Raw genomic sequence first — 16,762 nt, 5'->3', positions numbered from 1 at the left:
CTCAATCTCACTTTCAACCATATTCTTCATGAAGGGAACTCGGTGGCTGACGCCCTGGCAAGACTGGCCAGCGATGGCTGCCCAAACAGAATATTTGGATCCCATTCTGATCTCCCGCGGCTAGTTCGCGTTGCCCTTGCTATGGACAGGGCTGGCATAGGGGCCATTAGGTGTGCTTGAGCAGGGCTTGCCGTTGCGTGTATAGTGGTAGTGGTGACCTCGGTTGGGCGGAGGTGTTTTTTTTTTTTTTCTTCCTTGTGATTTCTAGTGGTTCCTTTTGTAGAGCTTGTGGCTATATGATAGGTGGGTCCCATATCCTTTTTGTTGGGTCCCACCCGAAAAGCTGTACATCCTCGTGATTAATGAAAATTTCATGGCATGCGTCCACTTTCTTTAAAAAAAATAAAAATCAAATATAAGTAGCTTGCATATACATAAATAGGTCATAAATTATATGCAAGGGTGCTGCGTCAATTATTATTATAATTATGCATAATAGCTTGTAAATAATTTCAAGGGTGCTGTTGTCTGTCATATTATTGAGGTTGTCTTTGGCTTTTATTTTCTCAGATTTGGATGCTTTAAATATCTTCAAGGAATACATATTATGTATTAGTTTGGGATCACTAGCTTTAATTGGTTTTATCATAAAAACATTAGCGGTTAAATTCAAGCTACTTACATTTGGTACTGTGAATACATACCATTATATGCATCTTAGTTTTTTGGTCTTGTGTTCCCCGTGATCTTTGCTGCATTGACACACGGCACTAGAAAAAAAAATCTATGCACTAAGGTCATGTTGATTTTGAAATGCAAATGTATGGTCAGTGTAGACTTCCCTTACTCTTCCTGAAAATGCAAGGTTAACTTGTGTCCTTGAGCCTACAGTCATCTTTCAGCCAAGCTAGCCACCTCTACTCCTTAGGACCAGCATGGGGATGCTATTTGTTCATTTTCTTAGAATAATTAAGGTTGTTACTTATGCCTCTGGCTGTAAGACGAGAAATGAACAACACAGGAGATGTAGGACATCATTTTTCCTTTTCTTTTTGGAAATCCAAGCTTTGTATTTTCCAGGCAATTGTATTTGTTTCTTTTTGTGCTGATGCACGGATATGAAGGTGGGTAATCAGGCATCCGTTACTCCTAACAAGGGAAAGGAAAGTCTTTCTACTATATTATCTATCTTCCAAAGTATCGAGTATTCTGAAAATGTAGTTGGTGGAATGAAATCTATGGTAGGGGTTCCATTTCTTAAGTTTAAAGTTTTCTGCTATTTCCTCGGTTAACTCTACATCTAGGTTTAAATAATATCATGTCTCTTGTCAAACCATGATCCTGAGTGATTTTATGACTTGATCTTATGAATTTTACAGAACTCACATGCAATATGTGATCTTGGGTTGGCAATCACCAAGCATTTACTTCGTAATGAGGCACACTTTACGGAGTTAGTCACATCAGTTCTGCTACCCCTAGTATTGTACAAGCCACTCGAGAAGAAAGGTGATGACTCCGGGGTGAGTACCCCTATCTGTTAAATTTATTTAGCTTATCTATATTGTTAACGGGATGACCACTCTGCAAAAGGGAAATTTACTGATTGCATGTGGTATGTTTGGTTGGGTATGCAAAACCGCATGTTCTTGTCATACGTTACTTATCTGATGCAATGTTTTAGTTTTATGTATTACATTATGTGCCATTTCTTGTTACTATATTCTTTACTTCCTATTTTTCTTATCTATTAGCTGATGGTAGCATTCAAGCATATTGACCGGCCAGATAATTTCCCAGGTCTTATCCATGGTTGACGGAGGAATAGATAGTGATCACTTGACTGGATCAAATTAAATCTATTTATTGTAAGGATGTAATTGAGAGGGGGAAGAAAACAAAATATCAAGTACATACAAAAAGATATATATATATACACACACACACACACACACACACATATATATATATATATATATATATATATATATACATACATATATCCTGGTAATCTGAATCACTTGGAATTAAACATACATTTTTATCAGTGAATTAAACACGCAAATGAACACAACAGCAGAAAAAGGCTTCACTAGATGCGTTCTTTTCGCCTGCTTTATTTGTGTAATATTCTATATCCTATATGTTTGTTTAGGCCTTTGGTACAGATTAATCAAGTGCTTGTGAACTAGAGTTTCAAAAAAAATAAAAATAAAATTTGTTACTGAACTAGAGCTATTTGGCTATCTTATAATCATATTCTCAACCAAGATTTGGGGTGACAAGTTATCATCGCCTACAAGACCGTCTGCCAGAGTCTGCTCATGCATTTGTACCTCATGCCTTGAAGGTCACAATCATAGATGTCTCGTAAACACATTATTTGGGATGAATGCTATCCGTCATGCTATTGCTCTCTATCGTGGGAACCTCTTGGACACATCTAGGCAAGTCTCATAACAATTTACTTGGTGTGGTACTTGTTCTGTTAGAAATACAAAGATTCCATATAGACTCAAGAGTCTATATCTTTGATCTTTCTTGTAATCATTGATTTAAATATTGGTGTTGATGCATGTAATCCCACCCTTGGTATACGGAAACATATCATTATTGCAGGGCAAATATCTCTTGTATTGTGAAATGCCATATTGTTTGAGGGAAGCATTGGGAAGTGATGTACTTAGCCAATAAAACTAAAGGATATGTTGAAAGAGGAAAGAGACATTGATTACACACTAAGAACTCACAATATCACAAAAAACAATTGTGCACAACAAGTATCCTTTATATAGAGTCCTAAATTGTGTGGTGTCTGACAAAAGTGATGCAATTACATCCAAAATGAGTTCATATAATTCACAAATCATACAAGTATGAAAACAGATTAAAAAAAGAGTATAAAATGGATGTTTGAGGTTTTTTTTGCCCTTTTTTTTTTTTTCCGAATTTCCGGTGGAGGAATGTACCACAGTATATCATCGATAAGTATTGTAGTATTGATGATATGGGGAAATTTCATCGAGAGTTTTGGCAAAATATCGTAATGTATCGATATATTGCAATATATCAGCAATTCATTGCGATATTTTGTGCAACATAGGGGAATTTAAATAACTCCCACTATATGCCGTATTGGGAACATGTGATGTGAATAGTATAGGCCGATAGTATTGCTATTTAAATCACTGCTTGTAATAAAGATGGATTTGGTATCCTTCAAAAAAGAAGAAGAAGAAGAAGAAGAAGTAGAAGGATTTTGGAGTTCTAATTGTTCCCTTATCAGTGAAAATGTTGTTTAATTGGGAACTAGATCTCTTTCTTGAGGCCCCCTTTGTCAACTCGAAGGGAAGTGGTGGTAGAAGAACCGAAATGGAAAAAAAAGAATATCCTTCCCCAAGCGTGTATTTTATGCATATGAGTAGGGAAAAAGAGGACGCTCTGTGATAGCCGATAGGGTCTCTAAACCATGTCATCAGTTTATTTATTTCAAACTGGAAAGAAATCCTTTAACACAGAAGACATCCTTGATAACGTTGATTGGTCTTGAATCAAAGATGGAATTGAGAGTTTGAATTGTGCACTCTGTGAGTGCAATGTTGTTGTATTGGGAAGTAGACTACCTTCCCAAGGTTACCTTTTAGACTCAATGGGTCGAAGTGGAAGAAGAACCAAACTAGGAAGAGAATATTTCCCCAAGCATATCGCATATGCCTGAGTTGTACAAAAGAGATGGATACACTGTTTGATAGGGACTGTAAACTGTGCAACAAGTGTATTTATAACAAAGTGGGAAAGAACCTTTAACACAGACTGTGCAGCTTCTTTTCTCTCTTAATTCGTTTAGGCCACCAAATGCCTATCTCACCTCAATTAGGAAACTCATGCTGCACATTTATAGTTCTCAATCAAGGGTGTCTTGAGTGGAACCCATGTCCAGTTGGCTTGTAAACTTTAATATCTTCAGCTCTTCATAGAGGATCTATAGTTAAAACACGTATGGACATCCCTGTTTGTATGCAAAACCTAGTGACATCCATTTCTTATCATCCACCAGTTAAGATTATATGATCTCATTTTGTGGCGTCAGACCCCTTGATCTTGATGGTTGCAACACAAAATCCATGGATCTGATGGCCTTGGGACTACCTTGTCCTAGATTGGACAGCTAGACTCCAACAAGGATCTTACATTGTACTTGTAACAGGGGATATCTTTCGCTTGAAGGCATGGAATTTGTAGTGATCATTTCATTGCTGATATTAATGGTATAATTTAGTGTTAGGGAAAAGTGTCTTTCAAGCCATGTACTTTTAACTGGTACTTGACAACAGTAATGGGTCTAAGTCTTCAAGGTATGACTTCCACATACTCCTTGATTATTCTTATGTTTCTACTGGCTCTTGTATATCCACCATGACAGTTATGGGAATTCATCAATTCAAATGTTGATACCATAACCTACGGATGTGTGAGATTTCCTAGTAGCTTAATTTAGCACTATTTGGATATGTGAATTGACTTATGAGCAGAATGTTTTGCTCAATGTTGTTTAAATCCTACAGTTTTCTATTCGGATCCTATCATCTAATTGAAATCTCATTGAATATGATACAAGAGTCAAGTTAGAAAGCTTGAAATGGCGTATTGTTTCATGGTCGTTAATGGTTTTAAAGTTACTTTTATCTTATAGATAGATTGAAGCATATTGAAATGTAATTGCAGTTAAAATATGTAACTGTCTTCTCTTCATGTCTGATTCATTTGCATGCCTATAGAGTCATTACCAGATAGATATGCTGTAGTCATCTATTAATTGGCTAAACTTTTGATAGAACATCATAATTTGGTTATTTTGGCCATATCTTACTTTTCCCATTCCTTCCTTTCAGGCCAACGAAGAGAAGTCATGGTTGGCGGATGACAAAGTCTTGACTTATTTTGAATCACTCAAGTTTGAAAACGCAGAAACAGTACGTCCTACAGATTGTTGATGACTTCCGTTATGCTAAATTTTGTTCTCTATTCAATTCTTTTTCTTTTGTTCTAACTCCGTTGGGTGTCCTTACTGTGATGCAATTTCAGGTTCATACTGACGTTGGCAAAGATGAGAAGGGTTTAGAAGATAGTGACATAGAGGGGGCTGAATTGCCTTTAGGGAAGATGATGAAATGTCTGAAATCTCAGAGAACGAAGAAAAAGAAAGTAGAGAGAAAACATTCAACTGTTGAGGGAAATAATGCAAAAAATGATGTTGATATTTTGGGAACTTCAAGGAAAATAAAATTAGATAATCAGGAAAGAGCCACGAACTTGCAATATGCCAAGTTGAGCAATGGTCACGAGCACTTTATAACTGGAGAAACAGCTAATCAAAATGGCAAAAAGAAATCTTCTGAATCACGTAAAAAGAAAAAAAGAAAAACCAGTGGTGTATTTTCTACACCAGTTCCAACATGCAAGAGATCGCCTTTTGGTAAGGACACTCGTAGGCAGTCTTGTTCGAGGAATTCTGTTAAGGGCCTCGGCAAAGCTTCAAGAGCAAGTTCAAATAGCATTGGAACTTCTGAAATCTCAGAGAATGAAGAAAAAGAAAGTAGTGAGAAAACATTCAACTGTTGAGGGAAGTAATGCAAAAAATGATGTTGATATTTTGGGAACTTCAAGGAAAATAAAATTAGATAATCAGGAAAGAGCCACGAACTTGCAATATGGCAAGTTGAGCAATGGTCACGAGCACTTTATAACTGGAGAAACAGCTACAAAATGGCAAAAAGAAATCTTCTGAATCACGGAAAAAGAAAGAGAAAAACCAGTGATGTATTTTCTACACCAGTTCCAACATGCAAGAGATCACCTTTTGGTAAGAACACTCGTAGGCAGTCTTGTTCGAGGAATTCTGTTAAGGGCCTTGGCAAAGCTTCAAGAGCAAGTTCAAATAGCATTGGAATTTCCTCCATGCAATCTCTTGAAATGGCTGAAGTGCTCCAGGATTGGTCAGAAGTAAAATTATCCAAGGAGAAAAGCAAGGTAGAGCCCACAGAGTCAGACTTTTTGCTATCACTATTGCCAATAACTAAAAGCTCGTCAAGACGTAAAAAAGAAAGGCATTGTGCGACATTTGAATGACATGGGTTATTCAGAAACTCTCAGCCATGAGCCAGAGGTGTGCTTTTTCCTAAGATGACTTTTCAAAATGACAATTTGCTTCCCAAATTTTGCCATATCTGGGTTTTGTTGGTGTGAATAGCAATTTGGTTTGGACCCATGTGTGTAGGAGTCCTCTTTGCTGGTAGAAAATGATGAAAGGAACTCGGTTGGTAATTTCAAGAGCCCCATGGGTGCTAACAAAAAGCGTAAAAGACGAAGTATTGCCAGATTGGCAAAGGTAACTTCTTTCGTTTCTTGTCTTTATAATCAATTTGCAGTGGTTCTGTCCCATTTTGTCTCCATAATGAAGTAGAGGACCCTGGTAAAATTTGTAACCCCACCCCCCCTCCTCTTCTCCTTTTCCTTTTTATAATGTGATGACTCCCTATGGTTTCAACACAGTGTAATACAATATGCCTTTCCTGGCTCATTTTGGTTGTAGTTTAGTTTTTCCCTGCTGTTTTGTTTTTGGACTTAAGTGGTTGCCATTCACTAAAAAAAAAGATCATTCCACAATGTTATTCTTTGGTTTTCTGTGTAGTGTTCAACAAAGAGATCTGAAAAACACGACTTGGAATTGGTTGGATGCAGATTTAAAGTTTGGTGGCCAATAGATAAACAGTCAGTGTTTTGTTTGACATTATGATTTTGTGGAACTTACAACATATAAGCATTTCCTTTAAAAAGAAAAAAAGATATGTAGTGCGCGTTGGCTGTAACGTACAATAGTTGTCCGTATTGGAGAACCTTGGGTAACAACATTTAATCAATCACATCTTTATGTGTTGGTTGGAGATGTCTTTCTTTTCCACCTTTTATTCTTGGACCAAATTCTGTTACTAGTTAAAGATAACTGCTCTCAATTCCCAAGACAGAAACTGCGCTACTGCCAAATCATGGTTGAAATAATAGTAGGACCTTGTTGCCACTTCAATCATGTTGGGCCGGAAAAGGCTGTAAAGCAGAAGATTGCTCAGTGTGGGGCCGTCTTCCTTGTTGCCTAAACTGAGGGCGTTAAATATGCTTGGGTAGCCGTGTAAAGCACAACCTGGGGGGACACTCGAACATGCCCTGAATCATTATAATCTTGAACTCCTGGTTCTTTTAGTTGGGATGACTTGATTTTATTTTATTTTGTTTTTTGTTTTTTTTTTTTTTTTTTGTTGTTGTTGTTGTTGTTGTTTTGTGTGTGTGTGTGTGTGTGTGTGTAGGGATAGCTCAACTTCATGGCTTCTTAGCATGGAAGTAAATTTTTTTGAGATAACAGGAGGCTGAGTTGTTAGGATGGACTTGTTTAACACCGTATTTGTTGTAAACTCTACTATTCTTACCTGCAGGTTTTATGAAGGTGTTGTGCAATCTTATAACCCAGGAAAGAAGAAACGTGTGGTAAACTATGAGACTTGTGTACTTCTCTTAATTATCCCTGTCCAAACTGTCCCCTTTCTTGAAGACTTGCTGAATGATATTTGCTTCAAAGATACTATATGACGATGGAGATGTGGAAGTTCTCCAGTTAGATAAGGAGCAGTGGGAGGTTATTAGTGAAGGTTCTGAGCCTAACAAGGTATTGACCTATCTATTATAGAGCAATCTTTTCTTCTTTGGCTAAATTGCAATTTTTTAGCACGGAATATAATGTGTTCAACCTTTTTCCAGCTACTTAAATCATCGAATGTTTCCCCATCCAAAGGAATGTAAGTATCACTGTCAAAAGCTTTTCTTTCCATGATTCAGTTTTGTATCATTTTAGTTAATTAAAATACAGTTTGGGCAGTATATGGTTGATAAGATGCACAGATTAGGAGTTTTGAACCACAACATTATAGAAACTGATATGAGGGTCCTGAATGGATCTGCTGTGTGGGATGCTTTGCCGATTTTAAACTCGTCCGAAAAGCTTCTACCTTTCTTCTGGTTCAAACTAATTTGCCTGCTCTTACTTCCTAGGAGTTCATACTCGCAATATTTTGGAAATGCCGCTACATTGCTCCTGCACCCAAATCCACCACTTTTTTTTTTTTTTTTTTAAAAAACTGCATGTATTTCACAAACCCAGGATTACAGCCTAAACATTTCGGAAGGGGCCAAGAAAACAGAACCCCGCCTATCATATCTATACAATTACCGAGTTGTTACCCTGACACAACCAAGCCCCACTCTGTCTAAAAGGAGATTGCCCCTGACCACCCTGGGGAGGGAGTGGATGTCGTGGAAGAGGAGGTCGGACTGGTTCTTGCTCCCTGTTTTGGCCAGCCCATCCACCGGGCTGTTTGCTTCTCTGGGGATGAGAGAGGCCCGGAGCGGGATCCTACCACTGAGGTTCTTGATCCTCTTCATCCAGTAAGTCCACTTCCAAGCAAAGGAGGACTTCCTGGAAATACAATACATAGTCCATTGCGAGTCCGATTCGAGCAGAACATTGCTCAGCCAAAAGGAGATACATAACCTTAGCCCGTCAAACACGGCCCGAAGCTCGGCCAAATTATTAGACGCATTTCCGTACCCGCAGCAAAAAGCAAAAATCAGATTTCCGTAGCTGTCCCTGCAAACGCCCCCACCACCTGCAGGCCCAGGATTTGACAGGGCTGAATCATCGACATTTAGTTTAACAAAACCGGGCGGAGGCCTGGCCCATCTGACAATCTCAACTAGCAGGGGGTTATAGCCTGGAGAACGGCTAGCCACTGGGGTTGGAGGGGCAAGAGAACGAACCAGGGAGAGCCTACGGGTAGAGGAGCCAACGTGGAACTCCAGGCTTCTGTTGATATTTCTGATTACATACGGAGGATGGATCGGACGATCGTCAAACCTGGCCCAATTCCTGGCTTTCCACACTTCCCAGAGAGCGAAGACGAGGGCTAAACGGAGGGCCGTCGGGACTCGGGTGAAAGGGAAAGGCCTCATCCACCACTAGTGGAGCCAATCCATAATGGATAGGTGGGCTGCAAGCGAGACCCTGAAGAAATTAGAGATCCATCTCCAAATCTGATTGGCCAACTCATCAAAAAGGAAAAGGTGTGAAAGACATTCAGGAGAAGGCCTGGAGCCGAGAGAATCAGGACAGCACATGCACTTCGAAACAAGCGGAACTCCTCTCCTCTGGATATCCACGTCAACAGGCAGAGCTTTATGGAGAGATCTCCAAAGGAAGAGCGAGATTTTGGGAGGAATATTTAGGTGCCAGACCCATCTGGCCCACTCCCTTTTCTGCCCTTGGGACTTGACAACATCCCAAGCAGACCAAACCGAGAAGGAACCTTTTGGGCCTAGGGGCCAAATCGGGGAGTCTGCCGCTGATGAGGTGCAGAAACCTTCCCGTGAAATGTGACCCATGATTACTGCGGGGAGCTTGAGAGGGGCATCCTGTCTAAGCCCATCCGCGTCCAGAAAATCAGCTACCCGAAGCCCGCTATGGGCTGATGGAATGACAAGAGAGTCCAAGGAGCGCAAGGGCCCCAGCCCGGACCAATTACAGTCCCACATGCTCATGGATCCCAACCCCACTTCCCACTGGACAACCCTATCGATAGTCGGGAAGTGACTCACCATGCGCTTCCAAAGAGGGGAGGCACCAGCAGCAGAGCTGAAGGAAACATCAGAAGGGCCGCCGAACCGATATTTCGATATGACAAAATCCGCCTAAAGGGAGCTCCCCTTGCCGTATTTAATAAATGATGCCATTTTTAGATGGAGGGCACCCATCACATCCTTGAAACCCCTTATTCCGAGGCCCCCCTCCACCTTTGGAGACGTGATGACTCCCCAATTCTTCCAGTGCAGCTTCCTCCTGCCATCCTTCCAACCCCAAAAAAATTTCGCAGAATTCTCCAGATTCTGCAGCACTGTTTTCGGCATAACAATGGCTGCCAGAGAGTGGACCGGGATCCCAGTCAGGACTGAGGAGATGAGCGTGAGTCTCCCAACCTGGGAGAGTAGCTTAGCATTCCAGCCGTGAACCTTAGATGTCACTTTGTCTTGCAGGGGGCTTGAAGAGACTACATAGCACCCTCCCTTTGGCCATAGGGACTCCTAGATAGGAAAAACTGGCTGAAGATTTTTGAAGCCCAATGATCCCCTCAATATGCCTAATCCTGACAGAGGATAACTTAGGCGAGCAATGAAAGCAGCTTTTCCCCATATTGATATGCTAACTTGATAGCGCTTGGAAATTGGAGAGGAACGACCGGACCTGGACTAGCGATCGGTGGGACCCATTCGTGAATAAAAGAGTGTCATCGGCATAGAGCAAATGGGAGACCTGCTGGCACCCTTGCTTCAACTTGAAAGGCGAGCACAGACCACCAGAGACCAGCTTGGGGAATCCCCTGCTAAGAACTTCGGCTCGAGGATGAATAGGCTGGGAGAGAGAGGGTCTCCTTGCCTCAGCCCTCTAGAAGAATGGAAGAAACTGCAGGATCCGCCATTAATAAGAACAGAAAACCAACAAGCGATCCAGCAGGATTCCACCATCCGAACCCAGGAGGAGCAGAAACCAAACTTTTTCAGGACTCATTTCAGGAAGCCCCATTCAATTCTGTCGTAGGCCTTTTCCATGTCGATCTTCAAGACAAGGTTCCCCCCATGAACCTTTCTGTCGATGTCTCTAAAGAGTTCTTGGCAAAGAGCTATATTTTTGGTGATGGACTGACTTCTTACAAAGGCCCCTTGTTCGGAAGAAATTAGCTTTGGGAGCAACGAGCTGAGTCGAACCACAATCACCTTAGCGAAGATCTTATATATTACGTTGCAAAGGCTGATCGGCCTGAAGTCGGCGAAGGATTTGGGCCCTGGAGCTTTAGGGACCAAGCAGATCAGTGTGGATAGGAAAGCCCGGGGCAAGTAGCCCCCTTGAAAAAAATCCAGCACTGCATTATGAATATCGGCCTCTATCGTATCCAAGTAGCCAATGAAAAAAGCTACAGACATCCCGTCCGGCCCCGGGGCTCCATCTCTAGGGAGAGCAAAAACCGCATCTTTGACTTCGTCAACGGAAGGGTGCCGCATGAGATTTGCGTTGTCTTGAGCGGAAACCAAGGAAGGGATGCTATCTAGCAGCCCCCCAGGGTCTAATGGAGGCCCAGGAGCAGAATCCGAGGAAAGAAGGCCTTTGAAAAAGGCCACGGCTTCCGACTTAATCACTTCAGGATCCGAAGTGGATACTCCTAACTCGAGCTGAACTTTTTGGAGATGGGCTTTTCTAACTCTGTCTTTAGCCGAAAGATGAAACAATTTTGTGTTCCTGTCGCCTTCAAGCAGCCAGTTATTGCGGGCCTTCTGTTTTTAGAAGATTTCTTCAACCAGTTCCAAGTTTGCTAGCTTCAGTCTAGCCCACGTTAGCAGAGGAGGATTGGGCGAGAGCCTCTAACGCGTTCAACTCCTGTTCTGCTGCTTTGAGGTTGTGGAACACGTTGCCAAAAACGTCTCTGTTCCAGATTTTTAGCCGGAACCTGATCGCCTTGATTTTCAGGAATATGTTCAAGATGGGCTGGTCAAACAATTTCGGCCCCCAAGCGTCTGCTATGAGCTGAGAGAAGGATGAATCCATCATCCACATCCTCTGAAACTGGAAGGGCCTCGGCGTGGAGGGAGCAGGGAGCGGGAAGGATAACATTAGTGGAGAGTGATCGGAGTTCATCCTAGGTAGATGAGTGACTTGGAAACCAGAGAAGGACTGAATCCAGCCCGCATTGCAAAGAATCCTATCCAGTCTCGCCCACAACCTCACACCACCCGCACGGTTATTGCACCAAGTGAACTTATTACCATTGAAACTTGTGTCCAGCAGCCCCGCTTTGTCAATAGCCCCTCTGAATTCGTCGGAGCTGCCTTGATCTTGAGTTCTATAACGCAGCCTCTCCGAGGCGTCGAGCACCATGGTGAAGTCTCCACAAACAGGCCACGGCCCAATGGGGCCAGCAGCAAGGGATTCTAAAGCATCCCAAAGAAATCTCCTGCTATACCTGGAACACTTTGCATAGACAAAGGTGATAACGTAGATTACATGTGGATTAGATAGGGAGACTTGAATGGAAACCATCTGATTTGTCACTCCATGGAGCGATACAGACGCACCTAGATTGTGGAAAATCCAGATTTTCCCCCCTTCATTAGCGTTAGAAAAGGAGGAATGAAAGCCAAGTTTTAGACCGATCGCAACCCGCTTCCTGTCCGAAGCCAGGGGTTCAAGAATCCCGACGATCGAGGGATGGTGGTCCCGGATACTTTTGATAGTACGGATCGTGGCCACATTGGCCATACCCCGGGCATTCTACGTAAGGATGCTATTCATCAGATAAATTCCCTGAGAAAACAACCCTCTTCCTTCGTCTTATAAGCCTAGCCTTCCAAGCATCAGTCTCTGTGCTTGAGTCAGCTCTGGCCTCAACTGCTTCAGCACTCTGGCCACCATTTCCACCCTGGGAGAGGTTTGGAGAGCGGATGGGCTGGAAACTTGAGAGAAAAGACCTGCTCGACCCGCCCCGCATGGGGTCCGAATCCCCATCTGAGAGTGAGAGTCCCCCATCTGATGAGAGGCTATTACCCTGTGGTAGCCTGTTGCTCCTATTTTCAAATCTATTGAGTGCCGAATTCGTGCCTGTTAACAGCCCTGATATCCCCTTCACTGTGAGGGAGCTGGTAAGGGGACAAATCACCTGCAAGGTCTAATTGATTATACACAGCAGTGCAACCATGAGTTAAGGCCCTTCAGAGGCTGAGATATACTATTTTCCCCTAGAAGAATCTTAGGGGTGTGAAGAGGAAAGGAACCAGTTGCGAAGCCCATCATAGCAGTCCTTGAAACCAGAGGGCTGGCAGGGGTGAGGGAGAAAGGTTCCTCAATCACATGATCCGCCCGAGAGCTGGGAGTGCATATAACAGTGTCACCCACAGTAGATATAGGAACGGGAGTGTATAACTGCCTAAGGGATGGAGAACGAACCTGAGAGGCCGAGAGAGGCCCAGCAGCATTTCCCCCTGCTGGAACTGGATGGACCATATCGTCTATGGAGAGGGGTGATCTTGCAGAAGGCAAGGGCAGGCTTCTCACAGTTGAAGGCCGAGGGTTTGCTGGAGGCCGTGGATCGAGTGGGTCACCCGCGCCAGGGTCGACTGATTGGCGATGAGGGTCATCGTTTAGGCTGCCATGGTCGTGAATCCCTGCTACGAGGAGGCCATAACCATTGTGGGGAGAGGCATGCGGGAGAGCAAGGACCAGGTTGTTTACATCTTCACCACAGTCTGAGGAATTATCTCCCTCACATCTAGGCTGGGCATTAACACAAACACCTGCTGTGCAGTCGTCTGGGCCTGTCTCCGTCCCACCAAAAGCATTATTCACCCACTCCTTTGTGCTCCGGGGAGTCATAGAATGCTGGAGGGTAGAGCCGACATTCCTCTTAGGAGGGGGGTCCCGCACAGAGTCCTCAAGATGGGCCCACACTCGGAATAGATCGCCATCAACTTGCAGCATCTGAGAGAGATTGAGTGGTGCACCTGGCGAGCAGAACCTTGACCCTGGTAAATTTCTGGAAAATGCCATATCTGGAGCATGTGTCGATACGGATAACATCCTCGAAGGCGTGACTCAGGTCCAAGATGACAGATTTGAACCAAGCATGAGCTGGGATCCCAAATAGACGGATCCAAACTTCTTCTCGCTCGTGGTATATCTTCGTCAACCATGGGATAACCTCCACGAGGCCCAGCTTTTCCCAGAAGGGGCAGTCCGACACGAAATTAGCCAGCTCCGGTTTTGATTTGAAGACGATCAGGAATCGAAAGTTCAAAATCCTGGCCACGTCAATGGTGGAGGCTCTGAATCTTGAATCCCTAAATCCGTCAATCAGATGCAAGATTGATATGTGTTTTCCCCCTGTGTCACCAACTAATCCCAGGTCCAATTCTTGCTATTTTTGAGCCACCAATTTCGGGTTACCTAGGATGAAATCACTCCCAGGGCAGGGGCCCCCTGCCTGAGGTAAGGGCTTCTCCCACCCTCTCTGGGAGATGCGTGGGGGAAGGTTAGCCTTGTGGGCCAGGGCAGGGGAAATGGGGTTTCCTTTGGTGTTGGGGACGTTTGATGCAGCCACCTTGGGAAGGGGTTTTGGCCGCACCTCCTTGACTGATACCTCCCTGCCGTCTATCTTTTGTCCGTCCAGGACGCCCATGGCCGCCCTTGCATCGTCCTCATACATGAAACGAACAAATCGATATCCCCTCGATTTGCTGGTACCAGGGAAACCAGGGAGGAAGATTCCCTACCGTAGCGTTGGAAGATCTTGAAGAGGTCTTCAATGGAGCAACGGAAAGGGAGATTTCCGACGAACAGGCTCTTCCGATCCCCGATGTCTGGCTTTGCCCTTCTCCTCGACGGCGGGCGACCCCTCTATCGCCCGACCATGAACCCTAGACTTCTTAGCTTCTCTCACCTTCAGGATACACACCTGAAACTCCAAATGCTGCTTTCTCTTCCACTTTATGCAACTAACTAGTGCCAAGCCCGTTGTCATTGTAGTGGGCAGAATGATGTGATTTCATACCCTGACTGACCTATGTGAATATTTTGGTTTTTGAGCAATGAGATGACTACTGGTGATGGTAGGATTATGAATCTTACTCTCGTCGCAGATGCCAATTGACTGGTCTGCGCTTGTTCTGGGTTGTTCATCTGCTGGGACCCATGGTCCCCATGTATGTGTCATGGCCCAATGGCTAGGTCAGAGTGCTCATTTGGTAGGCCAACAGATTAAATAATTGACACTTACGATCATTATCTGGCATATGTGTGTCACACCTAATGGCCTGGTGAGCCATTTTATCTGTTCACACCAGTTTCAAGGTGGGGGTCCATGTGATGAATGGCCTGATGTACAGGTGGCAAATTGGCATATGTTGGGGACTAGGACTAAAAAATCCAGTCACAAGTAGCCATACCAGGCAGGGTATTTGGTTTCGAGAATGCAATTTCCATTATACATTGTTGTTGCTACAGGTCAGCCAAGGAGGAAAAAAGTAGGACGCATGGTGCCTCAAGACGAAATAAGAATCCTTATAAGAAGTATGGAATTCGTATGTTGTGGGTATTTACCTATCTTTCTTGCTTAGTGAATTCTGAAAATTTGTGACATGCTTTCACCTTCTAGATTCAGGAGGAAAACAACTATAAAGAAAAATGTAAAGAATAGCCATTTTGGAATGTCAGAAACCAACATTGGTGCTAATGCTAGCAATTACGCTGAAGGAAGAGCTAAACCACCACCACTTTAAAATAATGGTTTTTTTTGTTCCCTAAGGTGCAAAATGCCCACAAATGATATTTCTCCATTGGTTACGACCAGAGTTCTCCAAATTTAAACTGAGTCCCTTCCCTTGCAACCCAGAGTTCACGCGGTTTCATGATGTTTGTTTGCTCTTCCACCCTCACGGAAATGAAATAGACTCTGCTTTCATTTAGGATAAACTTAAAACATTGTTTCTCCCTTAAAAAATTAATAGTGGCCAACCTCATTTTGTGGAAGGAATTATGGTTTAAATACTACTAGTATATGGGTTTTGGATGAGTCAACTTGACTAGGTAGGATCAACCCATTTACCCTCGAGTGTCCCCAATTACCTTGGTTCGGATTCGGGTGCTTTGCTGGGACCGATGAGTTGATCTGAATCAACGAGTCTTTTAACCATGGAGAGATCTTCTCTATTCTTTTGGTTTCCATGGCCTGCTTTTTTCTTATTAATGATTTTGCAAGACAGGATCCCTTAGAAGGCTCGAAGGGGAAGGAAGAGAGGCCCAGCAGACCTAAAGAATCCAGACAGAAGAGAAATGATCTTCCGACAGAGGAGCTTGGTTTCGGAGATGAACCCTTTAATCTCTTTTGCCTTCTCACCTTGGATAGAATTGCATAGCATCCTTACTAGTTATTTCCTCATTTTGTTATTGTTTCTTCCTGCGAGTATGTGAAAGTTTGGAGCAAAAGTACCTGAGTTGGAAGGTTCTCTTTGAAAACCAATGTTGGTTTGGCTTTTTGATTGTCCCAACCATGGTCTGTCGATCTGAGCTGCTGAAGGAAGAGGATGTTTTGGTACCACAATAGATCTGTAATAAACTTAATAGTAACACAATGCTGTGAATAAGGCCATGGTATTGTTATTTTCACGGTTATTGTATGAGCATGGTTTGTAGCCATTCTTATGTTAGAGTAGTTTAACCAAATCTTATATCATAGCCAAATTACCACATCCAACAATTCTACCATCTTGATTTTGTTCCTTCAATACGGAAAGGAATATCTTGTGTGCACTTGACTGTTAATTTATGTTAACCCTTGGATTTGCTTCCCTTGGAATTTTTGACTTTGCTTCAATAGTAGGTCATTAATAATGTTAAATCATTTAATCAATTTGGGTTTCGGTTATGGTCCATCCAAGAAGCGGTTAATTAATTGGATGGTCTGAATCAGGTGCATTGGCTAGACTAGTAAGTATTGAATTTCCAGGTATAGTTCATTCATTATCAGTTGCATTTTTCTTATATTCAAGAGGACACCTTTATTTGAGATGTGTGACAATTGTCGCTTTCTGAAATGAGCCTGGTGTGAAAGGATCGTCTCCA

The 16,762-nt window shown here is 42.9% G+C and overlaps 2 protein-coding genes across 2 annotated transcripts in view; both read left to right on the top strand.

Moving 5' to 3' along the window:
- Window positions 1-5,622, top strand: part of LOC131255071 (sister chromatid cohesion protein PDS5 homolog A-like) — a 28,547-nt gene extending 22,925 nt beyond the window's left edge. Inside the window, exons 3-5 of the mRNA XM_058255768.1 lie at window positions 1,380-1,523; window positions 4,893-4,973; window positions 5,086-5,622. Of these exons, the coding sequence (XP_058111751.1) occupies window positions 1,380-1,523; window positions 4,893-4,973; window positions 5,086-5,622 (762 nt within the window). The remainder of the gene's footprint in view (window positions 1-1,379; window positions 1,524-4,892; window positions 4,974-5,085) is intronic.
- On the top strand, window positions 5,576-15,420 carry LOC131255070 (sister chromatid cohesion protein PDS5 homolog A-like). The gene is made up of 8 exons (XM_058255767.1): window positions 5,576-6,166; window positions 6,278-6,388; window positions 6,692-6,771; window positions 7,488-7,539; window positions 7,631-7,717; window positions 7,810-7,847; window positions 15,146-15,211; window positions 15,297-15,420. Exons 1-8 carry the CDS (start codon window positions 6,131-6,133, stop codon window positions 15,418-15,420), a joined length of 594 nt encoding a protein of 197 aa, XP_058111750.1. The 5' UTR covers window positions 5,576-6,130.
- The last annotated feature ends 1,342 nt before the right edge of the window (window positions 15,421-16,762 follow it).

Source organism: Magnolia sinica, chromosome 9 (genome assembly GCF_029962835.1).
Source record: "Magnolia sinica isolate HGM2019 chromosome 9, MsV1, whole genome shotgun sequence".
NCBI lineage: Eukaryota > Viridiplantae > Streptophyta > Magnoliopsida > Magnoliales > Magnoliaceae > Magnolia > Magnolia sinica.
The sequence above is the reverse complement of the archived record's forward strand: the minus strand, read 5'-3'. Positions and strand labels throughout refer to the sequence as shown.